Source organism: Babylonia areolata, chromosome 16, assembly GCF_041734735.1.
Source record: "Babylonia areolata isolate BAREFJ2019XMU chromosome 16, ASM4173473v1, whole genome shotgun sequence".
Taxonomy (NCBI): Eukaryota; Metazoa; Mollusca; class Gastropoda; order Neogastropoda; family Buccinidae; genus Babylonia; species Babylonia areolata.
Window position 1 is genome coordinate 23,245,816 of NC_134891.1, and position 27,601 is coordinate 23,273,416.

Here is a 27,601-nt window from a genome sequence, read left to right on the forward strand (position 1 = left end):
TTCCTGTTTGTTTCAGAATTATTTTATGGTGCGAACATTCTGTTCCTGTTTTGTTTTGTTTTGTTTTTCGGTTTTATGGTGTGGACATTCTGTTCCTGTTTGTTTCAGAATTATTTTATGGTATGAACGTTCTGTTCCTGTTTCAGTATGGTTTTAGGGTGTGGACATTCTGTTCTTGTTTGATTCAGAATGATATTGTAGACATTCTGTTCATGTATCAGTATGATATATCATATGTTGTGGACATATTTTTCATGTTTCCATTTGATTTATATTGTGGACATTCTGTCCATGTTGCAGCATGATTTCATGTCATGGACATGTTAACTCCTGTTTCAGTCCTCCATGACAACCAGCTGACCCATACAGATCTGAAGCCGGAAAACATCCTCTTTGTCGACTCTGACTTCGAAACAACTTACAATACCAAAAAGGTAGGTGATGTGCCTGTAGTTTGTCTGAAACAGCTCAGATTGCCAAAAGGATAGGTAATGGGCTTGTTGAATGAAACAACTGAGGTATGTTATGTGTCTGTTATCGTTGACTGGCTATTTTTCCTGTGTTTCTGTTATGAGTGTCAAAATATTTTGTTCATATAGGTCTTTGATAATAGCATGTACCCTTCAGACTGACCCACAAACTAGCTCTGTTGAAAGATCAGAGATTGGTAGTTTTTTGTAGCTAATCAGAACTATTTTGTTTTACATTTATCAAAGACATATTAATTAAGAGTGACAAACTGGTATGAAATCAAATGGCTGTCAACATGGGAAAGAAATTACTGCAACATTGGTGGGAAATTGTCAACATACAGATATTCCTTGACCAATTAACTCTAAGGTAAAGGCTAAAAATGGTTGGCATTCTTGTCCAAGTCGAATTGGAATCCACATAGCAATTTGCTTTAAAAAAAAAAAAAAAAAAAAAAAAAATCTGGCCACAAACAGACAAATAAACTGAACACCTGAACACATATCATATTGCTGCCCACATCACAGTTTATTTTCCCAGTTATTGATGACTTGTGGGGAATTGATACGGACAATAATTATAACAATAGATAATACTTATATGGTGTAAACTCCCCATGTAATGGGATCAAAGTGCCTTACATGAAACAACACATACACAGTAGTGCATGATAACACATAAAGCATTCATACAGCGTAGAATATTTTGCAGAGACAAATCAGACCACATACACAGTCATTCACACACATGCACAGCTGATTCAGAGGGATGAAAGAGCATACATACAGTACGCATAATCAGAAACCTAGAGAAACCAGGGGTGTGTTTTATGGAGTCTGGGGCTCTTCGTGGTAATGTCTGTGCCACCTGCTGATGCTGTGTACCTCGCTGCAGAGACGAGATGAACGGCGGATCAAGAGAACCGACATTCGGCTGATCGACTTTGGGTCAGCGACTTTTGACCACGAACACCACAGCACCATCGTCAGCACCCGTCATTACAGAGCTCCTGAAGTCATTTTAGGTCAGTCAGGCTGTGCTGTTGGGGGGGGTCCCCCTCTTGCCTGTTGTTTTAGCCTTTTTTTTTTTTCTGTGTGTGTGTGTGTGTTTTCCTGAGACATTGGGGAATTCATTTACAGCGTAGTTTATTGTGAAGGACTGTGACACTCAAACTTGGAGGCAAGATTGCACTGGCTTTAAGTGCTGCAGCCAGGGGGCTTGCTGGGCTTCGGGAACCATCCCGATGCAGACTGCCCTAAAACCCTCATGGCTGAGAGAGTGGGGATGTAACTTGGGCAAGACACTCTCCACCATAATCAAATTATAGTCCAGATAGTCGGGACAACAGTTGCTTCCTGATGGTCATAGTCTGACGCGACTGACTATCACACATGAGATAACTAGAACGTGTATTTGAACCAGTGACAAAAAATGGATGCACTGTTAAAGGCAAGTAAATGGAAGGGTTAGGAAAGTCAACAGAAGACTACCTTTGTGCAAATTCCTCATTGTATGAGTGTTCAGTCATGATTTCTTTCTTTCTTGATACTTAATTTAGTGTGAGCCCATAAAGCCCTTCATGGATATCTTGTGGACGTTCGTAATGAAGGACCAGATAAAATGTTACTTGTGTTTGAAAGGAACCGCTTTACATGTTCTCTCTTCACCATTGTTGTTTTCGTCAGTGGTGACAATGTGTTTCAAGTGTGTGACATCAGCCTGGTGTTTCTTGTGCAGCTCTTTTCCCACAGGAGGGAGTTAGTTTATGATTCACACAACAGGCTTTCTCGTCGTTTTCATTGATCATGTTGCAAAAATTACATAAAATTTCAGATTAGAAAGAAGAGGCTGGATAATCCTGCATTTTCGTGTATGTTTGTGGGTGCATACGTGCGTGCATGCATGCATGCATGGGTGCATGTGTGTGTGTGTGTGAAAGAGAGAGAGAGAGCGTGTGAGAGAGTGACAGTTAGTATTCATTGAGAAAATCCAAGAGCAAAAAGCTGACCACCTTTTTCTGTATTGTTCCTTTCTGTTACGTGAAGTCTGCCAGCCTCTTTGCCTCGCGTGTCTCCACCAACACACCCCCACCCACTCCTTTCCTGTACCTCGCCGGCCTTGGCTGTTGTTAAAGAAGGTTTATGTGTGTGGTGTGTTTCAGAACTGGGCTGGGCACAACCATGTGACGTGTGGAGTATAGGCTGCATCATGTTTGAGTTGTACACCGGCTACACCCTCTTCCAGGTCAGTCTCTTCCTCACCCTGGCTACTGTCTTGTCTGTCTGTCCCTTCATTTGTGATGCATATCTATCAGTAAACACAGGGAGAGTCTGGGAATGCGATGTAATGCATTTCCAGCAGCTAGATAACCAACCATGTTCACAGTGACCACAATTGTGTTTTCTGAACACTGTCAAGATGTTCAGTATCAGTGTAGCATTGTTATTGGTGCATGCATGTGAAAAGACAAACAGGTTAACATGCTTAAAGAGAGACACTTAGCGCTTGACTCTTGAAATATTTATTATTGCCAAAAAAAAGGTCATTTGACAAGAGAGAGAGAGGTTGTTCTGTTTGATGTGACCTTGTAGTTCGACACAAGGCTGATGATGGATTTCAGACACATGACAACAAGGAACACCTGGCCATGATGGAGAGAATTCTGGGATCTCTGCCTTACAGGATGGCCAAGAAGACCAAGTAAGTGTGTGTGGGTGTGATGGGAAGGGGTGGGTGGTGGTGGTTTGTGTGTCAGAGAGAGAAAGGTTATGTTTGTGAGGAGGGTGGTTCTTGGGGGGTTGGTATGTTTATGGGTTTGAGAGAGAGGGGTTATGCGTGTGTGTGTGTGTGTGTGTAAGTAACAATGTGTGGGAGAAAGAGAAAATGACTGTGTGTATGTATGGCAGAGAGAATGAGAAAATATATGTGCATGTGTAAGAAACAGTGGCAGTGTGTTAAAGAGAGTGAGAATAGCATAATGAATGTGTGTGAGAGAGAGTGATCGACTGTTTCTGTATTTGAATGTGGCTTGCATCTTTGGAGGTTGCTCAAGTTAAAAAAATATATATATATTTATAGCTGGTCTCTTTGTCTGATTTTACAAGGCTGTCAAATCAGATAGCAACAAATAGATTATAAATTATTGGTATGTATTGCACTGAAAATGTTTTCTGTCTGTGCACACATATGTGCATCAAGACATGTGTGATAGAGTAATGGCAGAAAGTGGACAGTGGGCGTATGGAGAGATAAGCAGCTGGATGTGTCAGTGTGTATGTGTGTGTCTGTGTTATAGGCCATGTTTAACCAGCTCACAATCCCATCTGAACGCACTGGTTACTTCCCTAACTTGGACATACTCAGACTGTGTTCATCGTGCTACACTTCAGACTGACAGTTTTCTTTGAGGGGAAAACTGAAGTTGAAATCCGCTGTGTGACTTGTTTAAAATGAATTTCTTTAGTTTTAGTAGACGGCGGTCTGCCCTTTGATCTTGGCATTCTGGCTTTAGCTGAGTTCTGTTTTTGTTGATCAGAGGAGTGTTGTTTGTGTACATCCCCCTCGCCCCCCCTGTCTTAACATGCCCTTTTGTCTCTGGTGAAGAACCAATTTCTTCTACCACGGACGCCTCGACTGGGACCCTCTTACCCCGGCGGGGCGCTATGTGCGTGAAAACTGCAAGCCTATTTACGTGAGTACCGGAGCCCCACTCACCCCCCCTACCACACCCCTTCCCGTTTTTGGCATTGATGGATGCCACTGGCCTGCGTCGTGCGTCTTGCTGTCTTCTGCTGCTAGCTTGCTGAAGTGCCCTGGCCCATGCTAGCCACTTGCCCCCCTTGCCCACTTTTTAATTTTTTTTTATTTTTATTGGAGTGGTTTTGGTGTTCGCATTCCACCTGTCCCCATAGTCCCTCCCTCAAAGCAGAGGACTGGGGTTTGGTTGGATTTTTTTTGTTTGTTTTTTTCTGTCTGGCGTATTTGTTGTTTTTTGTGCATGAGTGTCCGACTTTGGCCTTTGCATGTTGTTCTGGTGTGCCACCTAGGGAGTTTTGGAGTGGCTTCGTATAAAATGTAAATTAAAAAAATAAAAGAAAAAAAGAACATTGGCTGATTGGATGGATAGGTACTTGGCTGTATTTGCCTGCCTCATGCAAGTATTCACGCACAAAAATGTACACTTGTCTGCACAATGTTGGACAAGTTTTTTTGTTTTTTTTGTTGTTGTTTTTATTATCTCATCCTGATTGGAAAGATTTGGTATGATTTCATTCAGCATTTGTCAGGACTTTCAAATTAGTACACACAAAAAGCCTCATGATCCCTCCTCCTTCCTGCCAGCCAGAGTCTGCTGCCGTTCCAGTTCTGCCGAGTTGATGATATTGACAGTGATGCAGATACACTTCTAGTCGCGACAGCAGTTGCCTCCTCTGCTGTTCTGTTGAGTGATGAGATACACTTCTTGGCGTGACAGCAGTTGTCTCTGCAGTTCTGTTCGTCATAGTTGGACATGACTGACAGTCATACTTCTAAAGAAATCTGCATTGTTTCATTTTCACCAAACTGGACATTCCACCTACACTGATTTTATACCTGTATACTCATGACAAAGTGTTTCTGAGAGGTTGAATCAGTTTTGGCCTGTAAGGTCATGAATATTCTCACTTGGCTGACATGATGGTGGACATGTTGGTGTTGAAAGTCAGTTGATTTGTGTGTGTTGCAGCATGTTTGTGTGTCTGTGGTGAAGCATCTGCTAGAGATGGTAGCAAACAACAGCAAAGAGGTCTCAGTACTTCAGCACCTGTGCTGTGTTTCGTTTCCAAGGAGCTTTGAGGCATTCGTACACAACACGACGAGAAGACGACGTGGATTTGGATCTGAATCCAAAAACTAAGAAACCACAAACAGAGCATTCATCAGTATGTTTTGTGAGCGTACTGGGGTTCTGTTAGTTCATTTCGGTTTTTAAAAAAAAAAAAAAGCCACAGAAGGAATTCACTTCAGTTTGTGTGAACTTGTTTTCATCGCAAAAACAGCACTTTCCCTTCTTCCCTCTTCCTAACATCTGCGCGCTCATGTGTATCTTGAAAAATTTGATTCTTGTTCTACTTCAATCTGTTTCAATGTTTCAGTCCTCCTGTATGTATCTGAGTTGTTAGGTGGTAGTCAGCCACTTGAGGAGGAAGGGGGTGGGGGGGGGGATGTGAATTAAGATCATGAAAAAGATCTTGAAAAATATTCCAAGATATCGTTTCCTTTCACTTCTTTTGGGATATGGACGCATAGTGCAGTGAGTGAAATCTGTTGTAGAGTGTGTCATTTTCTTCACACACACACACACACACACACACACACCCCTTCCTCTCCGCCCCCTTCACCCCCTTCCCCCTAGCCCGCCACCACCACCACCAAACCTTGGCCCGAAGTGGTATGAGTTCTCGCCATTCAGCCACAAAATGAGAGGACTGGAGGATCTTATCACAGCTGTAACAGTTTCTGCATGAGTGGAGGTCGCTCTTGTTACTCTTCTTTCTGTTTTTTTTTGTTTGATTTTTTATTTGTTTGGTTGTCCATTTGATGGTAGCGGACCACAAAGTGCCTTTGGATGTTGTGATTGTGAGCTTTAGTTTTTGAGCCTACCTACAGACATGTTAACCAGTATTTTACTGTGTTCCAGTGTGTGAGATGGAATCAGGATGCCAGCATGCTGACTGTGCTTGTTTTCTTATTTTTGTGTGTGTTTGTTTGTTTCTTTTTTTTTTCTTTTCTTTTTTCTTCCTTCCCCCCTGGCATTGAAGAAAGCAAAAGTATTTCTACCACGGTCGGTTAGACTGGGATGAAAAAGGCTCAGCAGGAAGATATGTCAGGGACAATGTTAAACCACTGCGGGTAAGAGTTTGTGTGTGTGTGTGTGTTGTTGTTTTTTTTTTGTTTTGTTTTTTGTTGTTCTTTTCTTTCATTCCTACTCTTCTCATGTTTTATACCTCTTTTGTTTCTGTGTTTTGTTTATTTTGTGTTGTTCCTTCTTCTTCGACTTGTAGGATTCGTACACTGAACAAGACTGTGTGATTCCTGACTGTTGTCCGTCTGTTGAAGGTAACTTGTAACATCGGCAGTTCTTGTGTTTGTTTTTTGGTTTTTTGTTGTTGTTTTTAAAGGTTGGTCTGTTTGAATCAACTGGCTTATTGTGTTGACAAATAATAATTCTTCTGTTAATTATATCTCATGAGTGGTGAATTTGATTTTTTTTTTTTTTTTTTTTTTTTTTTTTTTTTTTTTAATGTATATACATATATATCTGTATCAACGTATACATACGTGTAAACCCAAACCCCAACCAACTCCCCCAAAACAGTAACGAACAACGGAAGCTAATTGTACAGTATGCAGCTCTCTACTCTCAAGACCATTTTTGTTCTGTTTTGTTTTGTTTTGTTTGTTTTTGTTGTGTTTGTTTGTATCCAGGTGAATGGCCAAGTATTTACGTTTTCGTTTCCTTCCTTTTATTGTTTGCTTTTTGTCTTGTGAAACAAATGCTGCCGATGTGTTTGTGCATTGTACCTTTTTGCACTTTTCAGTGACAGACTGATAGAGATCAGATAAGCACGTGCACATACACACACACACACATGTTTTTGATGTGTTCTCGTCTTAACACACACAGTCACACACTTGTTCACTTGCTCTCATTCACTGACAAACATGCACATGCACACACACACACACACACACACACACACACACACACAGTTTTGTTTTCTGGTCATATGTATTACAATGTGTTGACACTACATAATCAACACTTTTGTTACTAGTCGCTGGGAGATTATGATTTGCAGTTAATGTTGTTTAGCTACTGATTTTGTGAGATTGTTGTGTGGTGTTGGCTGGTTATGGATCTTCCTGGTTACAACATACCTGTTACCATGGCACATAAACAGTGAGAGGGAACGGGGATGGAATGAGGGCGTTGACAGTGTCTGTTTTGCTACACTTCTTGTGAGCTCGGGATGGAAGGAGGAGCCTTGCTAGTTGAGCTTTGCCAGAGACTTGTTCAGTTGCTGCCAGAGTTACATTACTCACTTCAGCAGTTGCTAGCCGTTCATAATTTATTTGTTATCTTTCCACAATTATTTTCATCCATCGCAGACGTCTATGAAGACCATGAAAGCTTCCCGAATAACATGGTCAAGTGAAGCAATGATCAAATCGCTTTTTACGTGTTTTTTTTCATCATTTCCTCTGTTTCATCAGTGCTTCTCACATTGATGTAAAAGGTGAATTCATTAAAAAGGCTGTGCCTTGTGTTTCATTTTGTGCCGTTCCCTACCCCCCCATGCCCCCTCCCTGATCATTGTCAGAATGCTCTGAAAGAACATAATTCATTCCTTGGTTTGTCTTGAACTCCAGCCTCGCTAGTACAGACAGGCTGGACAGGGATGAATACAGGGCCAGGTTGCATGAGCAATCTCAGCAGCTCTAAGTTCGCTTCGCATTCAGTGGAATTATCAGCGTTCTGAACGTTAAGCAAACTTAGCACTACTAAGATGGCTCATGCAGCACAGCCGAGGAGAGGATACATGAAATGATGTTGCCATGTACTATAGTAGTCTGTGAAGAGTTGTACTTTGGGGCCGTGAGTGGAACTGTATTGCTGCATGTCCATGTAGAGTGAGAGTGAGGTGTGCCGTTGCAAGTGTGGCCTGCACTGATACTGACATGACATGAGAGTTGTGTGGTTGGCACTCTGTCCCTGAACCCACGTGCACACTGCTAAACTGTGGTATTCTAACAGAATGATGCCAGCTGCTTTGGTATTTCTGGCCGCCCCCCACCCCCCGATGGGTCGTGTGTCATGAGCATGAAGTGAGGAGCACTGTGATTGGTTGTGTGCGGAGTGTAGAAGCAGCATGCGGACACTTGATTGGTCCTGTCCACCTCCCCCTACCCCCCACAACCCACTTCTCCCCCCTCCCCCTGCATGGGGCTCAAGTCGGACCCGTTGGAGGGGCGTAGGACATGGGACTTCAGCAAGCAAGCGACTGGACCTTGTGGGTCAGTGTGCAGTGAGGGGGTCATTGTGTGTGTCTACCCCCCTGTGTGATGGGTATTGATGTGCAATGATTAAAAGTACCTGGAACAAATGTGCGTCAGTTGTTGGAAGTGCTGTACCGGGGACTGGGAATGACTGTGTACAGCAGCCCTGCTTTGTTATTTGCGTTGGGAAGGAGGGGACTGCCACAGTGGTGAATGTGGAAGTGCAGAGCTGTGATGGGCTTATTGTTGAATACAGGGAATGTTGAGGGTTGGAAGAATGGGGTGACTGGATCAGTAGTGGAATAATTCCTTTATGGTTAGCTACTGTTCTTTTTCTTCTTCTGCGTTCGTGGGCTGCAACTCCCACGTTCACTCGCATGCACATGAGTGGGCTTTTACGTGTATGACCATTTTTACCCCGCCATGTAGGCAGCCATATTCTGTTTTCGGGGGTGTGCATGCTGGGTATGTTCTTGTTTCCATAACCCACCGAACGCTGACATGGATTACAGGGGATCTTTAACGTGCGTATTTGATCTGCTTGCATATACACACCAAGGGGGTTCAGGCACTAGCAGGTCTGCACATATGTTGACCTGGGAGATCGTAAAAATCTCCACCCTTTACCCACCAGGCGCCGTCACCGTGATTCGAACCCGGGACCCTCAGATTGACTGTCCAACGCTTTAACCACTCGGCTATTGCGCCCGTCGAGCTACTGTTAAATGCTGTGGTTTTAAATCTTTACCCAAAGCAGTTCAAATATGAGTTCAGTTACTTGTTGATTAACTTGAAGTTTAAGATGAAGTAACTGTTTTGAGTCCTGAGTCTTGTGCAAGGACACAGTTTTCACCCATACCCCCCCAACTCAGTCCTGACCTGCCGCTTGCCCCGGCTTCCCCTTTTTCTGATGTTTTGAGCATTGGTGCCATTTGGTTGCAAACATGGGGCACACACTTTACTGAAAAATCTGTTGGAATGAAGTGATTCATTGTAAAAAAAATAATAATAATAATAATAATTAATAAATAAATAAATAAATTTATGTTGAGTTTTCTTTTGTAATGGAAGGAAAGCAGTGATAGCCCACATATCTCGGATTGCCAATTAGATTCAGATCATCTGATATTTGAGGATGGAGTGGTGGTGTGTCCATCGAGATCGATGATGACCATCGTTGTCATCCAGATGGGGGATGGGGGATGGGGGGAGGGTGGTGGTGGGGTGGGGGGAAGGATGCTCATGAATCTATCTGTGAGTGCGCAGATGGCTGAATAGTCCAATCTGCGCACGAAATGTTCGCTGACAGTTGGGGCAGACAAAGACAGGCATATCATTGTCAGGGAGCTTGTTTGCCCGTGACTTTCTGGCCTGCCTCTTCTGAACAGCTGCAGCAGTCCTGTTGGCCTCGCACAACCTGGCGCCTATGTGCACAGCAGCGCGCCATTTGTCACGGTCCACTGCAGATTCCTCCCAGGAGTCAGGGTTGATATCAAACGCTTTCAGAGAGACTTTCAGAGTATCTCTGAAGCGCTTCTTCTGACCTCCGTGTGATCTCTTCCCTTGTTGCAGCTCGCCATAGAAGAGCCTTTTGGGCAGCCGATGGTCTGGCATACGCGCCACGTGTCCAGCCCAGCGAAGCTGGGACTGCATCAGGATGGTGAAGATGCTGGGAAGGGTGGCTTTTGCGAGCACCTCTGTGTCTGGGGTCTTGTCTTGCCACTTGATGTTCAGTAGCTTCCTGAGGCATGTTGTGTGGAAGTGGTTCAGCTTCTTGGCATGTCGTTGGTACACTGTCCAAGTTTCGCAGGCGTACAGTAGTGTGGGGAGAACTACTGCTCTGTAGACCTTTAGCTTGGTCTCAAGACTAATGCCTCTTCTGTTCCAGACATTTGCATTGAGTCTACCAAAAGTTGCGCTTGCTCTTGCAATCCTGACGTTCACTTCATCGTCGATGGTCGCATTTCGTGACAGTGTGCTGCCAAGGTATGTGAACCGCTCCACCGCACTGAGTCTCTGACCGTTGACTGTGATGTTGGGCTCAACGTAGGGTTTCCCTGGGGCTGGCTGATGGAGAACTTCAGTTTTCCTCGTGCTGATGGTAAGGCCGAAGTTCCTGCTGGCAGTGGCAAACTTGTCGACGCTGAGTTGCATGTCAGCTTCAGATCCAGCGTTGAGGGCACAATCATCAGCAAACAAAAAGTCTCTGATGATGTCTGTCATGACCTTCGTTTTTGCTTGAAGCCTTCTGAGGTTAAACAGCTTGCCATCTGTTCGGTACTTTAGGCCGATTCCAACATCGCCATCTCTGAAGGCATCAGTAAGCATTGCAGAGAACATGAGGCTGAACAGCGTTGGAGCCAGGACGCAGCCTTGCTTGACACCATTTGTGACAGCAAAAGGAGCAGATGTTTCGCCATTGTCCTGGACTCGAGCCTGCATGCCTTCATGGAATTGGCTGACCAAGGAAATAAATTTCCGAGGGCATCCGTACTTGGCCATGATCTTCCACAGTCCCTCTCTACTCACGGTGTCGAAGGCCTTAGTGAGGTCGACATAGGTGGAGAACAGATCAGCATTTTGCTCCTGACATTTCTCTTGCAGCTGCCTTGCAGCAAACACCATGTCAGTGGTTCCGCGCTCTTTCCGGAATCCACATTGGCTCTCAGGCAAATGACCTTGGTCAAGGTGTGCTGTGAGGCGGTTAAGTAGGATCCTGGCAAGTATCTTGCCTGCGATGGAGAGCAAGGAAATGCCCCGATGGTTATCACAGGCTTGCCGGTTCCCCTTTCGCTTGTACAAGTGAATGATACATGCATCTTTGAAATCCTGGGGGATCGTCTCTTCTTTCCACATGAGTGAGTACAGCTGATGAAGCTTCTCAGTCAGCACAGTGCCTCCATCCTTGTAGACCTCTGCTGGTATGGAGTCTGAGCCAGGTGCTTTGCCACTGGATAGCAGACGGATTGCTTTCTGGGTCTCAAGAAGTGTTGGCGGATCGTCCAGTGCTTCGTTGATGGGGACTTGTGGGAGACGGTCTATGGCTTCATCATTTATGGAGGAAGGGCGATTTAAGACACTGTTGAAGTGCTCAGCCCATCGTTCGAGAATGTTCTCCTTCTCGGTGATCAAGGTATTCCCATCTGCACTGAGGAGGGGGGATGATCCTGAGGATGTGGGGCCGTAGACTTCTTTTAAGGCATCATAGAACCTCTTCATATCGTGCCTGTCAGCATATCCCTGGATCTCATCAGCTTTGTCACTCAGCCACTTATCCTGCATCTGGCGTAACTTTTGCTGAACAGTCCTGCGGATGGCATCATACGCATCCTTTTTTGATGTGGACTTTGGGTTGCTCAGGTGGGCTTGATGCAGACGGCGTTTCTCATCCAGAAGCTGCTTGATTTCATCACAGTTTTCATCAAACCAGTCTTTGTGCTTTCTGGTCATGGGTCCCAGGGTCTCTGAAGCTGTACTATAGATCAGCTCACGCAGGGTCCTCCAGTCAGACTCCACATTCTGGTTGTCCAGAGAGGCGGATTCCAGACGATCTTCCAGCAGCTCCACAAAGGACTGTTTGATGGTGATGCTTTTCAGCTTAGCGATGTTGAGCCGTTTTGGAGCCTTCTGGCCTTGGGGGCGTCTCTTGGGTTGGATTCGAATATTCAACTTCGAGACTACAAGACGATGGTCTGTCCAACACTCGGCGCCGCACATGGTCTTTGTTACACGTACATCTTGCCTATCCCTTTTCCTGACGATGACATAATCGATGAGATGCCAATGCTTTGAGCGAGGGTGCATCCATGACGTCCTGTTACGGGTGGGGAGGCAGAAAACTGTGTTGGTTATCAGCAGTTCGTGCTCTGCACAGGTCTGAAGCAAAAGCAATCCATTTGGGTTGCAGTGGCCCACACCGTGCTTTCCAATCACTCCATCCCAGGAGATGTAGTCAGAGCCAACTCTAGCATTGAAGTCCCCAAGAATGATGAGCTTGTCTGCTTTAGGGATGGCAGCAATGACAGAGTGAAGGTCCTCGTAGAACTTCGCCTTCACTTCATCCGGGTTGGTCATGGTTGGGGCGTAGGCACTGACAATGGTGAGGTGCTTCTGGCCAGATGCCAGTGGGAGTTTCATGGTCATAAGCCTATCGTTGACTCCCTTTGGGATTCCAGCTAGCTTGCTGACAAGTGCTGTTTTTACTGCAAAACCAACGCCAGCCTCACGTCGCTCTTCGCTTTCTCGTCCACTCCAGAAGAAGGTGTAACCAGATCCCCGTTCACAGAGCTCGCCTTCGCCTGCAAGCCGAGTCTCACTCAAGGCTGCGATGTCGATGTTGTATCTGGCGAGTTCGGATGCAACTAGTGCTGTTCTCCTTTGGGGTCTGTCCGCGTTATCTCTGTCCAGGAGAGTCCTTATGTTCCAAGCACCAATGGTGAGAGGAACGATCCTTGTTTTTTTCTTTTCTTTCTCTTTGTTTCGACCGCTGATGTAGGGTCCCCGCCAGCCGCGGTATGCTGGCCAGGGTGATATGGAGCAGGCAATTTTTAGGGCACCTTTTCTAGCCCCTTCCTCATGCCAGGGAGGTGAGCAGTGCATTCCTAAAGAGGGCTGCTCAGACGCTCAGACGGCTGCCGAGCTCCATCGCTGCTCCTGTCGACGAAGAACGACCCTATGGCCTGAGCCGCCTGCGTGCAGGTCTGCGGCTGCGACTGCCAGTGTACCCACACCTGTCGTTTCGTCGCTCGCCTGTCGCCACAGGACTTGGGGGTGATGAAATGAAGGATGAAAGGTCATTTTGGATGACTGATGACTTGCGCGATGAGTTTGTTTAAAGTGAAGAGGAGTTGCGCAACGTCAACCTCACTCTCTCGTCCAGGTCCACCAATTTCCAGTGGCAAGACTAAGTCGAGACGACTGGAGGATGAGCACGGATGCAGTGGATGACCAAGATATCCTTTCGGTGTCTCATCTTGCTCTCTGCACTCCACAGTGCGTTGCTGTAATCGCCTTCCTCTCCGTTGAACCGATAGGTTTCTTCCGCAGATTAGAAGGCCTGTATTGTCATGCGAGTAGTCAGAGTGATTCTTTGTTAGGGTTTTCTTTTTCTTGCTTTTTTTTTTTTTTTTTAGCTGAAATTTCCATTGGAATGAAGTGCAGGTGGAGAGAGTAGGATTTTGTTTTTGTGGAAGGGAAATAACCTGTTCTTTCGATGTAAAATATTCATGTTATAAAGAGCAGCCAGAGCCAAGAGAGAATGAAACACTTGCAGTCTGGAGTTGTTTAGGGAATGGAGGAATGGTAGACTTGGATACCATGGAAGTGGTGAAAGTACACATTTCTTTGTGGGGCAGGGAACAATGACAGGACTATTTACTCGTTAGAAGGTGAAATTTCAGTTGGATGAAAACTTCATGGGCCCAAGTATGTGTGGAAGTGGAAACAAGTCATGATTTGCAAATGAAATCTGCATGTTGGTCAGATTTTGAAGAGAAAAGAAAGTCCAGATTTTTTTTTTTTTTTTTTTTTTTTTTTTTTTTCCCCCCCCCCCAAGAAAAGCACTGACTTTCTTGGAGAAAGATAATAGTTCAGATTTATTTATTTCAAAACAAAGGTGTCTTCACTTAATTCTTTGGACTCGTTGAAGAGCACAGGACCATGACAAAAAAAAAGTAATAAATTGATTTTGATGGAAGGTGATCATGTTTTGATTTCGCTTAAAAGAGTAGCAGATAGCAAAATTTATATGTGGGAAGAAGCGGCCTGTATTTCTTTGAAAGAGAAATTGCTGAAGTGTTGTTATGTTAGGTTTTGGTTGTTGGATTTTTTTTGTTTTGTTTTGTTTTTAAGAGCAAAGGTGTGCAGAAATAATCTGACCAGTATTGGAAACAGTGGCGAGGAGGGGAAGTACCTTGGTCTGACTTCTCCTTGTCAACTTAATCAAACATTGTGATAGGGTTATTTTTAACTACTGAGATGAAACCCCAGCTGTACTGATAGACTTTTCACATGAACAAATTGGGGAAATGATTTTGGGTGCTGATGGGTTTTTCACATGAACCAATCATGCAGTGTTTTGGGGTGCTGATAAGACTTTTCACATGAACAAATCGTGCAGTGTTTTGGGGTGCTGGTAGAGTTTTCACATGAACAAATCATGCAGTGTTTTGGGGTGCTGGTAGAGTTTTCACATGAACAAATCATGCAGTGTTTTGGGGTGCTGATAGAGTTTTCACATGAACGAATCGTGCAGTGTTTGGGGGGTGCTGATAGATTTTTCACGTGACCAAATCGTGCAGTGTTTGGGGGTGCTGATAGACTTTTCACATGAACGAATCGTGCAGTGTTTTGGGGTGCTGATAGACTTTTCACATGAATGAATCGGGGGGAGTGTTTGAGGGTGCTGATGGACTTTTGACATGAATGAATTGTGCAGTGTTTTGGGTTGCTGATAGATTTTTCACATGAACAAATCGTGCAGTGTTTGGGGGTGCTGATAGACTTTTCCACATGAATGAATCATGCAGTATTTGGGGGTGTTGATAGACTTTTCACATGAACGAATCATGCAGTGTTTTGGGGTGCTGATAGATTTTTCACATGAATGAATCTGGGGAGTGTTTGGGGGTGCTGATGGACTTTTCACATGAACAGATGGTGGAGTGTTTGGGAGTATGGTGAAGGGTGGAGTGACATTGTGTAAGCAGTTGGGGGGTGGGGGAGCCCGGGATGGGTGGGAGATGTTTGTGTAGGGTGGTTGTTGTCTTGTTCGGGGGTGCTGGTAGACTTTTCACATGAACAAATTACGGAGTGTTTGAGAGTATGGGGAAGGGTGGGGTGTCATGGGGTGGGGTTGGGGGTTTTTTTTGGGGGGAAGATGTGTGTGTAGGGTGGTTGTTGTCTTGCTGTGTTTGCAGCACTATTTGGTGGACAAAGAGCCGGCTCACGTGGACCTGCTTGACCTGGTGGAGCGGATGCTGGAGTACAGCCCCGAGCAGCGAATCAGTCTGAAGGACGTGCTGCGCCACCCCTTTTTCACCCCATGCAAGCGAGAGATGCGGGCCCTGGCCCTCATGAGTTCCTTTGACGATGTTGAACCCTCCCAAACCACCACCACCACTAACCATGCTACCTCCGTCCCCTCACCCCTGCCTGAAGAGCCCGCTGACGTTACTAACGCCAATGTCCCCCCCGTGGCGGCCTCAAGGGAGGAGGAGGAAGGGGGGAAGAAGAAGAGGGAGAGGGGGAGAGGGAGGGGCAGGGATGAGGTGGAGGGAAAGGGGAACAAGGAAAGTCGGGTGGAGGAAGAGAAGCGAGGGAGGAAGGCGGAGGGTGGGGAGAAGAGAGAGAGGAAGGGGGAAGAAGGGAAGAGGGAGAGGAAGGCGGAGGAAGGGAAGAGGGAGAGGAAGGCGGAGGAAGGGAACAAAGAGAAGCAGGAGGAGGGGGCGAAGGAGAAAGAGGGGGTGTGGAAGCTGGGGCTGCCCGACGTGGCCAAGCGATGGGCGGCGCTGCCCTCCGCCATGTACGCTTCCGACAGCTGGGATTTCATCTCCCCGGCCGCCTCACCAGGCCTGGAGGACGCCAAAGCTGAGGAACCCATGACCACTAAACAGGCAGATAAAGCACCACCAGGCGAAGACACGCAGAAACCGCACGTGGTGAATGAGGACTTGGCACAGAAGGCAGAACGTGTGAACGGAGAATCACGAGCAGAGCAGCAAGCAGGAGCAGAGGCAGCAACAGCCAGCCAGAAGAAAGCCCCCTTCAAAGCCCGGAGGAGGAGACGAGACAAGGAGGAAACCCCGCCCCCTGCTCCTCTGGAATTGGAACAACAGCCGGTGCTAGATGAGCTGCCAGTGAAAGAGGAAGGAGAGAAGGTCTTGAAGGATCAAAACACAGAGCCTGCAGTCCAAGCTGAAGAGGTTCCAGTCACACCATCATCAGAGTCCTCAGAAGAGTGGGCGGGCTTGACCAACAAAGAGAACGCCCCTAACAAGAAACCCTCGGAGCTGCAGTCCCTGTTCAAGCGCAAGCTGAGCATCAGTGTCACGCCAGCCTCCCCGACCCGGGAAGACCCTCGGGAGATGGTGGAGGCCTTGGGCATGGGCCACTTCTTCAACCAGAGCACCCAGACCCCAGAGCGCTTCTACCGCGAGATGTGCCCCAGCCCCCACGAGTTCTCCTCCATGCTTCCGCAGCTGGCGGACAAGGGCACGCAGACGCCCGACCAGTTCTATCCCCCGATCCCCACACAGAACGTGGCCATTGACGCCGGCCAGTTCCCAGACACCCCAACCAGCGGGGCGCAGTCTGTGGACAGCAGCGGTGGTGGGATGGAGGCGGAACAGCTGGTGTCTGATGCGGAAGCGGTGGTGGTGTCGGTGCTTCCCATGCTGCAGGTGTCGGAACCGGTGGTCACCCAGGGCCCCGAGGAAGAAGACAAGGAGAACGCTGCCGGCTGGATGCAGTGGGAGTCTGAGTGCTCGGTAGACCTGCCCGAGCCGGAACAGGAAGCGTCGTCTGTGTGCGTGCTGGCATTCCCTCCCTCGGACGACCAAGTGGCCCAGCCAGTAACGGTGACACTTCAGCCCCCTACCCCCACCTCACCCGTTCCGCCCCACGAGCAGCCAGCAGCAGCTGTGATGGTGGAGCCATCCATGACAGGGTCGGCGCAAGATGCCTTTGAGGCGTGGATTGAGACGCAGGACGCCTATGAGGAGGTGAGCGGCATGTCTGAAGCAGGCGGCGGTGGAGGGGCACAAGACCAGCCCATGAGTGACACAGCCACACCGGTTCCTCCCTCTGAGCAGGACGTGTCCCCTTCTCCCACTTCGCAGCAACCAGCAGCTGCAGAGGATCCGATGGTGAAGCCAGACGCACAGGGTACCGTTGCTCCAGAAACTGCGCAGGACACTGCTGCTCCAGAAACTGCACAGGATACACCTGCTCCAGAAGCTCTAGAAAGTGAGCAGGATTTGGTCACTCAACAGACAGAGCAGGATACAACAGTTCTTGAGGCCAAGCCGGATGATGTCAGTCAGCCAGCCTCACAAGACAATGTTGCAACACCACCAGCAGTGCCAGAAACGCCCAGTGAAGAGACCCCATCTGTTTCAACTGGAGAGACAACCTTGCCAAATGGAGAGACGCCGGCTGTGCCAAACGGAGAGACCCCAGCTGTGCCAAGTGAAACGCCACCAGTGCAAAGTGGAGAGACGCCGACAGTCCTGGGCGGAGCCATGCCCCCTGTCCCTGGGAAGGAAGGAGAGAAGAAGAAAGAACGAGCCAGACGTCGGCAAGATAGGCGGCGGCGACCACGGCCTGCCACGTCCAGTGAGAGCAGCTCTGACGGTGCCGCCACCTCGTCCTCCGCCACCAGCCTCCCCCCCTCCCAGCTTGAAGAAGGGTCTGAAGAAGACCAAAAAAAAGCCCCCCCTCCCAGTGTGACTGTATGTGACGGGGGATCTCCGCAGGGGGAGCAGTCGGGGCCGGAGAGGAGGAATGGGGTGCACAGGGCGGAGAGGAGCCCCGCCGGAGAGAGGAAGAGACAGGAGTTTGTTCGATCAGGGCAAGCCCAGGAACCAGACCACTTAGCGCCAGAGCCTCTAGAGGAGAAACCCAGCTAATGCAGCGGATTTGTTAACAGGGGAGGCAAAAACAGGGACTGTGTAATATGAGACAACATAGAGACTTGAAATGACACTGAATGTGAAAGACCAGCCTGCATGATACTTACTAGTGAGCCTGGCAGTACCTCGTTGGTAGTTCCTGAGACTTGTCAGCTTTTATGGCCAGCTTCTTCATTGAACGTTTCTGCCATCATTTTTCCTGTACCTTCAAGACCGACCTGCTCCAGTGGGACATTGTGTGGGACAGTGCATTTATGTGAGATGTGCATCTCTGGCTGCTTGGTGTGAGCCTCTTAGTTTTACTGGTTCCATAGATCACTAGAGGAACTGAAGGTGTCCTGTCTCGGGTATAGATATTCTTCACGACTATATTATTGGATTTCACAAGTGTGGTTATTTATTCTCCTGTGGCCCCTTTCCCTGTGTTTTCTTCTCAGTCCCCTTGTCTTCCTGCTGATTTCTCTCCTTACACGAGTGGTATTGTAAACACTAACTTCAATCATTTTGTCTGTAGTATAGTGGATTCATTCTTGCTCATCCACCCACAGACTGCACATGTTGACGGAAGGTTGCTGAACTCTGTAAACTGTTTGGTTCTGAATAATCTTGGTTCCATGGTGCTGCTAGTCCAGGCCTTAAGGTTGTGACAAAGTTTGCTTAGCTTTTTGCTTAATTTTTTTCAGTTTGGTTCTTGATGCTGTTATTTGTGTTAAGCTGTTAATCTGGTTCTCAAGTTGAAGAAGGTCGCTAAACATGTTCAGTTGCTTTGATTTGCAGTTGGCCCTCTTGAGTTGGGCGAGTGAGTTTTCAGATTGCAGACTAGTCTTGAGGTACAGTCAGCAGACCTCTCTAACAACTGAAATGAACTGAACCATTCAAAACCAAACTTTCCCATGTGCCTTCACTGACCAAGGTTGTGTTTTGTCCTCAAGGAATGTTGTTCAACCACTGCTGTAGACTGTGATACTTCACAGGACTGACTGGCTCACTGGAGTGTATTGGCCCCAGCCTTCTGAGACATTCGATTTCTTGGTGGCCATTGGACAGAGTGCGTGCGTGTGCTGGTGCATGTGTGTGCGTGTTTTGTTTGTTTTCTTTCTTTTCACTGTTGGTTCTTTTGCCCTTGGAATCAAAAAAGGTGTTGCTTAGAGGTTCTCACTTGAAAGTTCCTTTTCTTCCCAGGGTTTTAGAGGAGGTGTGTGTTCAGTTACAGTATCTGTGCCTTTGCCATTTCTTTCCTTCTTTCTGTCAATTTTTAAGAAAAAAACATGGTTGCTGTCCATTTGTTCTTTTGTTGTTTTTTTGTTGTTGTTTTTTATAAGAAGTGTGTTTAATGGTTACTGTCCAACTACAGTGAGGGCTGTGCTGTTGGTGGACAGTGACATTGATGAATTGGTGGCAGCCCCAAACTCTTCTCTTTCTTCCACACCCTCCATTCTCTACAATTTCCACCATCCTCATCACTCAGATAGGTAACAGCTGCTTGCTTCTGACTATGGTGTCGTTTCTTCCAGTAATGTCGTCGTTATTTTCATCAGCATCATGTGCAGTAGAGGTAAACACTGCTGGCGGTGTCCAGCTGTGTGGTCTTGTGGTTCCTGGGATGTGGTGCTGTTTCTCACATGATTGAAGTGTGTCCTGTTTTCCACCCTCTGTCATGTCAGCAGCTGACTGGTTTTCAGGACTGGGGGGGAAAGAGATGTTGGTAATCGTCCAGCAAAATGCCAGGACTTTCCCAGAACAAAAAGGCTGATTATAGGATGAGCGAGTGTGCTGTTTGAGGCGGGTTGGAGGAAGAAACAGTGTGGGTTTGAGAAGGGAATGTAGGATAGATGCTGAAGAGAACAGTGTTATTTAGGGGGAAAAGGGGTTGTGAGGATTATAGGTTGGAAGGTTTGATTGTGGCTAACAGCATGAAGGTTTTTTTGCTTTTTTCAAATGACTATCGTTGGGGAAATAAACAGCCAAACAAAAACAACTAGCCTATCAGATTTTCATGTCTGGTGGACATTTCATGTGCCTTTCATGATTGAACCTTCTGGATTTCACCATTTAAAAAGAATCAGTTATATCCACAAAACATTTGCTGGTGCCACGCTGAAAGGTTGTGTTGTGAGACTGCAACTGTGCACTTTCTTCATGATCATGGTTGTGCTAATTTTATTTGTTGTCCTGATTTTGGAGAGAAAAAAAAATTTATTTACGTTTTCGTTTTACCCGAATCGTTTTGTTTTGTTTGACCCCAACGCAGAGCAGCCGGAAGAATGTCAGATAGAACACCAGTGCATGGAAGTCACCATAGTCATGGTAGTGTCATGCCTCCTGCACCCTCTCCACTTCTGTTTTAAAACTTCACCAGACTCCCACAGTACACAGGGAATGTGTGTTTCCTGGTGCTGACAGTGCAGGACGGCTGTGTGCGTCCTCCAGATACTAAGAAACCACGCTCCCCTTCCGCTCCTTAACAACCGCACATGGCCCTGAGAATGAATGGGTCACAGCTTCCTGTGACTTGTGTGATCATGGATTGGTGTCTGTGTCTGTGGAGACGAGTTTGCAGGAGTTTTGTTTTTGGAATGTGTTCGAGTATGTGGTTTGGTTAAGTCGGTGTGTGTGTGTGTGTGCATGGTTTTCTGGATGCTTGTTAGTGGCTAACATGTTGGGCTTACTTAGTGTGTGTGATTGTGGTGATGGTGGTGGTGGAGTAGTGATGGAGAGGTAGAGAGGAGGGAGGTGGGAGCGGTTAGGGACAGAGCCAGATCCACAGGGGGCGCTGCTCTCGGCTTGCTTTTCGACGGGTAAGACTTCCCCGCCGCATGTTTCGGCTTTCAGTCGTGTCGGCCTTGCACTGCCGGTTGTTGCTTGCTTTCTGTGGGCTGCAGTGCACATCATTGTGTGTGTGTGTGTGTGTGTGGTCTGCCTTTTCCACAGTGGGTGTTTCTGTTTGTGATGCTCTTGAAAAGGTACATGTTCATCATCATAGAGTGATAACATGTGGGGGAAGCTGTCCTATTTGACATGGTAACAGGTTATGTTGTCACAGGAAGACTTGTTAAGTACATGGAAACTGTTTTATTTGTGATGGCAACAGGTTGTGTTGTCACAGGAAGACTTGTTAAGTACAGGGAAACTGTTTTATTTGTGATGGCAACAGGTTATGTTGTCACAGGAAGACTTGTTAAGTACAGGGAAACTGTTTTATTTGTGATGGCAACAGGTTGTGTTGTCACAGGAAGACTTGTTAAGTACAGGGAAACTGTTTTATTTGTGATGGCAACAGGTTATGTTGTCACAGGAAGACTGGTTAAGTACAGGGAAGCTGTTTTATTTGTGATGGCAACAGGTTATGTTGTCACAGGAAGACTGGTTAAGTACAGGAAAACTGTTTTATTTGTGATGGCAATAGGTTATGTTGTCACAGGAAGACTTGTTAAGTACAGGGAAGCTGTTTTATTTGTGATGGCAACAGGTTATGTTGTCACAGGAAAACTTGTTAAGTACAGGGAAGCTGTTTTATTTGTGATGGCAACAGGTTGTATTGTCACAGGAAGACTTGTTAAGTACAGGGAAACTGTTTTATTTGTGATGGCAACAGGTTGTGTTGTCACAGGAAGACTTGTTAAGTACAGGGAAGCTGTTTTATTTGTGATGGCAACAGGTTATGTTGTCACAGGAAGACTGGTTAAGTACAGGAAAACTGTTTTATTTGTGATGGCAATAGGTTATGTTGTCACAGGAAGACTTGTTAAGTACAGGGAAGCTGTTTTATTTGTGATGGCAACAGGTTATGTTGTCACAGGAAGACTGGTTAAGTACAGGGAAGCTGTTTTATTTGTGATGGCAACAGGTTGTATTGTCACAGGAAGACTTGTTAAGTACAGGGAAACTGTTTTATTTGTGATGGCAACAGGTTGTGTTGTCACAGGAAGACTGGTTAAGTACAGGGAAACTGTTTTATTTGTGATGGCAACAGGTTGTGTTGTCACAGGAAGACTTGTTAAGTACAGGGAAACTGTTTTATTTGTGATGGCAACAGGTTATGTTGTCACAGGAAGACTGGTTAAGTACAGGGAAACTGCAGAAGACAAGTTGACTGTGGAGGAAACTGTTCTGTTTGCCATGGTAGCAGGTTATAGTATATGTTGTCACTAGAAAAGATTTGTTCTGTGGGCAAAGTGCCCTGTTGGTCATGGTAGCAGGTTGTAGTGTGTTGTCAAAAACAAAACAAAAAAACTGGTTGTTTTTTAGGTGGAAACCTGTTTTATTTGCCATAGTAGCAGGTTATGAATTTGTGGTGAGTTTTGGTGTTTTCACATGAATAGACTGGTTGGGGGTGGGGGTGGGGACCTTTTTTTTTTTTCTCTCTCATGACTGCAGTTCTGTCATTTTTGTGAGAAGAAAATAAAGTTGTGAGGATGTAAATTTATTCAAATCACTGGTTACAGTTAGCAGTTATAACTTATATTCACCATTTTGGCCTACATTAAAAAATGCACACAAAAAACATCGTTTCCTGTCCTGTTCCAAACTGAACGTGTATTGTCTTTCATGATCTGTCTGCTTGGTTCGGTCTATGTGTCTCCCATATGTGTTGGTGTTATATACTTTTCTGTCTTCTAACTAAACAAGGTACTGGACTTACGAAGTTGTTCACAAAAATAGTGAATTTTGTTGTTTTTTCCCATGTCTCTGAATGATGATGATGAAACTATTTAACATTATTTGCTGCCAGGAAAGTTTTGCCCTCATTCAAGACAGGGTGGTGGTGGTGGTGGTGGTGGTTTTTTTTGTTTTTTTTTTGGTTTTTTTGACACATTTAAGTGTGGTGTATGTACAGTGTTGTTTTTTTGTATTTTTTGACGTACTTCAATGCTGAGGGGTTTTTTGTTGGGTTTTTGTTTTTTTACACACTTAATTGTGATGTGTGTGGTGAGGGCTAAGGGAACTCACTTCATTGTGGTGTATGTATGTGGTTATGGCCGAGGGATTGACCGTTGTCTTGTGCTGGTGTGTCTTTCAGCGCTACGTGAAAGACCCGGAGAACGAAGACCACCTGCAGTTGTTTGACCTGATGGAGAAGCTGCTGGCGTACGAGGTGAGCGCGCGCTACTCCCTGCGGCAAGCCATGCGGCACCCCTTCTTCCGCAAGCTCTACGAGGACGACCTCCTCCGCCACGACAGCACCCACTCCTCCTCCAGCGAGAGGCGCTCGCACAGCTTAAGCCGCTGACGGTGAACCGGTCTGACGTCCCCCTTTCCCTGTGCTCTCCCTCCCTCCCTGCCCTCGTGTGTCATGTCTGCTGTCAGGTCAGGGTGCTCGGGTTGTCCTGTGGCACGGTGCCGTGGATTATGGGTCTGTTGCTGGCTGTGTGGGTCTTTCTAGCCCCTGTGGTGTTAGGGAGAAAACGTGTCGTGATTCGTCCTGGTCCCAACCAGTGTTAGGGTGGTTTTTTTTTTCGTTATGTTTTTATACCTATTCGGTTAGTTCTGGATTTCAGTTTGATTTATCACCAGTCTCCCTCTTTCGTGTGGTTTTTTTTTTTCGTTTTTTTGGGGTTTTTTTTCAAGTTGAAATCATGATAGAAAGAATATTTATAAAGAAATGGTTTTGTGGTGGTGGTTTTTTTTTTTTTTTTTTAATAATTACTTTCTTTATTTGTGTCCTTCATGACAGTTATTAGATTATGAAGTTGGCCGAATGTTCTGATGCATGAAAGATGAAATGCAATATAACTGATTAGAAATTGGCCCAGTTTGTGAACAGCCACAGTTGTTCTGAATTAGTATTGTTTTTAGGTCACTGGTTTGTGACCACTTAGGTTTTTTCGTTGGAAATTTTGGGGGGACAACTGTTTTATCCTGGCACAGCACAGCAGCAGGCATCCAGGCCCTAAGACTTGGGGATGTTCCGATTTCGGTAGAGAAAAAAGAGAAGAAAAAAAAAACAGGAAAAAAGTGCAGACCCAGACGGGAGTTTCGGAGCGTTGTTCCTTGACCCGCCGCATGGACATGGTTGGCAGGTCAGAGGGCGGCCCATCACCAGGGGATGGGAAGGTCAAGGTCGGTGCAGTCACCTTGCTGGCCACAGACATTGGCGCTGTGATCCATCAATGGTGGGCTTGCTTCCCTCGCCTTCCTCCTCCATTGACCCTCCCCCCCCCTCCCCCTTCCTGCTTCCGCCCCCCCTCCCCTCCTCTTCCCTCCCCCAGGACGTCAGACCTCGTAGGACAGGCATGACTTTTGTTTTCTGAAAGCGCCTTGCCGCTCTACTGCCAAGTGGGTTATATATATATAGAAGAATGAAATGGCTGGCTTTGGGGAAGTGTTTGGTCAGAGCTCCTTTCAGTCAGGTTCTCTTGAGTGCTACTTTGTATGCGTGTGTGCGTGAACTTTATTGTTGTGTGTCTTGAGAGTGGGTGTGTGTATGGCATGTGTACATAAAGGTTTTTTTTTTAAAGGGTGATAGTTTGTATGTTTGATTGGTGTGCGTGATTTGTGGTTGTGTGTGTGTTGGTGTGGACGTGTGGTTGGTGAAAGTGTACATGCGTGCTGACTGTGAATGGGTTTTAATGGCTTTTTTTTTTTCTTCTTTTTCTTTTTTGTCGGGTGACACAATCTTGCCACTGTTGTTGTGCGAGTTTTGTCTTGACTAGATTGCTGCCAGGATGCAATAAAATACCAACCAAAGTCATTGCGAACTTCAGGTATTAAGTTAGGTGTTTTTTTGTTGTTGTTGTTTTATATAGTTTTTTTTTAATATTTCCCTGAACCCCCCTTTTCCCCCAGTGTTCATATGATTGTACAGTGTGTCATTTTAATGATGGCAGTATTGTTACTTGAAAGAAAGCTACATGCAGCATTTAAATGAAGGTGAAATGCTGCATTTTGGGTTTCTTTCATTCGTTTTGAATCAGCAAGTTAGAATAACAATATTGAATATATGAAGAAGAAAAAAGTGAGATAAAAGATTTTTTTTTTTTAAGATGTACTGATACATGTACTTTGGTTTGGATTTTCAAGAGAAAATAGATTGAGTAGACTTAAGTTATTTTTGAAATTTTCAACCTTGCCATGCCATTGGCAGGTGGTACCTATGTTTTCTTTTTCCTACTGCTACAAGAAGAACAGAGGATTCATCCTCACCTGCGATTGTCTGTCAACCCGTCGCTGGTACTGTCAGCCACTTCTGCCAGTTGTATGGACAATTGCTGGTGTCATTAGTGCATGAAATGACACTCGTGCCCTCACTGCCTATTGTCTCGTTTTTCTCTTCTCCCTTCACACTGTTCCCACCCCCACGCCCCCTCTACTCTTCAGATTTCTCATTTGTTGGTTTGGTCTTGTCCTTGTTTAGTCCGACTGTTGTTCAGTTTGCTGTCAGGTGTCTTCTCTGGGTGGACAAACCTGTCGCTCATCAGCGATACTTGGGAAGACTTTCTACAGTGTGCATGTTGAGGAGGTGGTGTTAGCAGAATTATGCTTGATGATCTGAGTTAATGCTTGAGAGGAGGGGAGTGTGTGCGCAGTGAGAGTGTGACCGCTTACCACTGTCACAATACTTCACTGTTTGCCGTGTGGTTTTGTTGTTTTTTCTTTGGGTTTTCTTTCTCTCTCTCTCTCTCTCTCTCTCTCCAAAGGGAGTGGTCTCTCCTTTGTGGTTAGGCATGGTGGTATTTCCAGCACAACTGGAGTCGACATGTACAGTTCAGTGGAAACTGGAAGAGCTATTTATTTGTTAGCACAATTTCTTTGATACTGTGTTCATCTGTGTTTCCCTGTTGAAGTCGGGTTCTGTCAGGGATGGGGCATTGTTTGGCAGATACTGTTGTCTGTGGTCTTGTTTGAAAGTAAGTGTTTGTGAACTGATAGAAAGTTTTAAAAATGTGATTGAACGAAGTGCAAGACGGAGGAAGAACACTTCGAAGTGTCTTATTCGGTTTTTTTTCCTTTTTAAACCCACAACTCTCACAAATGTTCTTGTTTTTTTTTGTTGGTTTTTTATGTGTACAGTTGTACATTAAGTAGATGCTATAAAATGGCAAACGAGTGCAGCCTGTCCCCTTTCTGCAGCACTTTTCATTCACTGTGAACTTGTACAAGTCTCCTCCCCACCCCTTCTCCTTTAAGAACAAGTTTCCCCCATGTGTGTTCTGTTTGGTTTTTTTGTTTGTTTGGTTTTTTTGTGGTTCATTATTTGACCTGTTGCATTATTGTGGTATGTAAATGGTTTTATGGAGGAAGCAGGGCTGGTGCAATCCAAGATATGGTTCATGCCCACGTGTGCTTGCACTGTTTGGGCGTTGTATAATGTATCGACAGCAGCACTTGTCTCTGCGTTCAGGTCGACCGATCTGGCTTTTTTTAGTTCCTGTTCTTCAGCTGCCCACCCCCATTGTGTTGCTTGTTCACAACTGTAATGTTAGCAGTGTGCCAGATGTTGTTTTGTACTGTGCATGGGCTGGATGGTTTTGTTTACTGACTGATTTGTTCATGACCATTGAAACCATAGCTGAAAAGTCTGAAGCCAGTCATCCATTGTCGGTTTGAATGTTCTCATGCAGCGTTTGACAAAGGAAAATAGTTTCATTTCGCAATGCGAAGAGAACATTGTTTTCATTCCACAAGTAGGTAATTCCCCAGGATCCTCAACAAGTCATTTTTGTAATGGACTGCCAGGAAATCTCGTCCAGAAATCTGATTATGGTCCAGTCAGGGCAGGTGATCCTCACTTAGCAGGGAGTAGCAATTACCTCCCCGGTTGCCACCTTCCACTTTGGGAATTATTTGCAGTTCTATTTGCAAAGTTCTCATAAGTTGGTTTTTTGTTTTTTTCCGTTGCCCCATCTTAAGAATGGTTTAAGACTTGTGTACTTCGCTTCGATCCGACTAGTTGGGGTGTTGAGAGGTAGGGAACCTCCATCCTTGAATGGCTCAAAGATGCAGCTTGAAAACTACTTCTGAACACAGTTTGGTCACAGAGTCCCCACTCGTCTGGGTGGAGGGGAAACTAACCTTCCCTTGTTTGCTCCTGGCTCTCAGCTTAGCAGCAAAAGTGCACCACATTGGTGTCCTACTAATCATTGCACACCCACCCACCCACCCCCCGGGAAAAAAAAAAAAAAAGCAAGCTGGAGGAGGAAAAAAAGCGTCCTGCTTATGTGGCCAAGTTATTTGTTCTTTTTCTCAAAAAAACTATCGCCCAGCAAAGCATTACACATGGCTTTTGATGATTTAGTATGTCTTTGTTTTCTTCTGAATGTGCAAGATGCCATTAAATTGATGAACTTTTCATTGTTTGTGTTGATGTTACTTCTGCAATTCTGAACATAGTGTAAGGGAAATACGGGTTAAGTAAACCCAGGAGCTCCATGACCTCGTTTATTCTAAGTTGAAAAACAAAAAGAAAAAAGGATTATGTAAATTAATAAAAATTTTGAAGGATGATGGGGGGGGGGGAAAAA

General features: G+C 45.8%; 1 protein-coding gene across 1 annotated transcript in view; it reads left to right on the forward strand.

The window, feature by feature from the left end:
* Window positions 1-20,212, forward strand: part of LOC143291240 (uncharacterized) — a 63,807-nt gene extending 43,595 nt beyond the window's left edge. The window contains exons 9-14 of the mRNA XM_076601025.1: window positions 340-434; window positions 1,366-1,495; window positions 2,633-2,715; window positions 3,092-3,171; window positions 4,075-4,162; window positions 15,429-20,212. Of these exons, the coding sequence (XP_076457140.1) occupies window positions 340-434; window positions 1,366-1,495; window positions 2,633-2,715; window positions 3,092-3,171; window positions 4,075-4,162; window positions 15,429-18,137 (3,185 nt within the window). The 3' untranslated portion in view covers window positions 18,138-20,212. The remainder of the gene's footprint in view (window positions 1-339; window positions 435-1,365; window positions 1,496-2,632; window positions 2,716-3,091; window positions 3,172-4,074; window positions 4,163-15,428) is intronic.
* The last annotated feature ends 7,389 nt before the right edge of the window (window positions 20,213-27,601 follow it).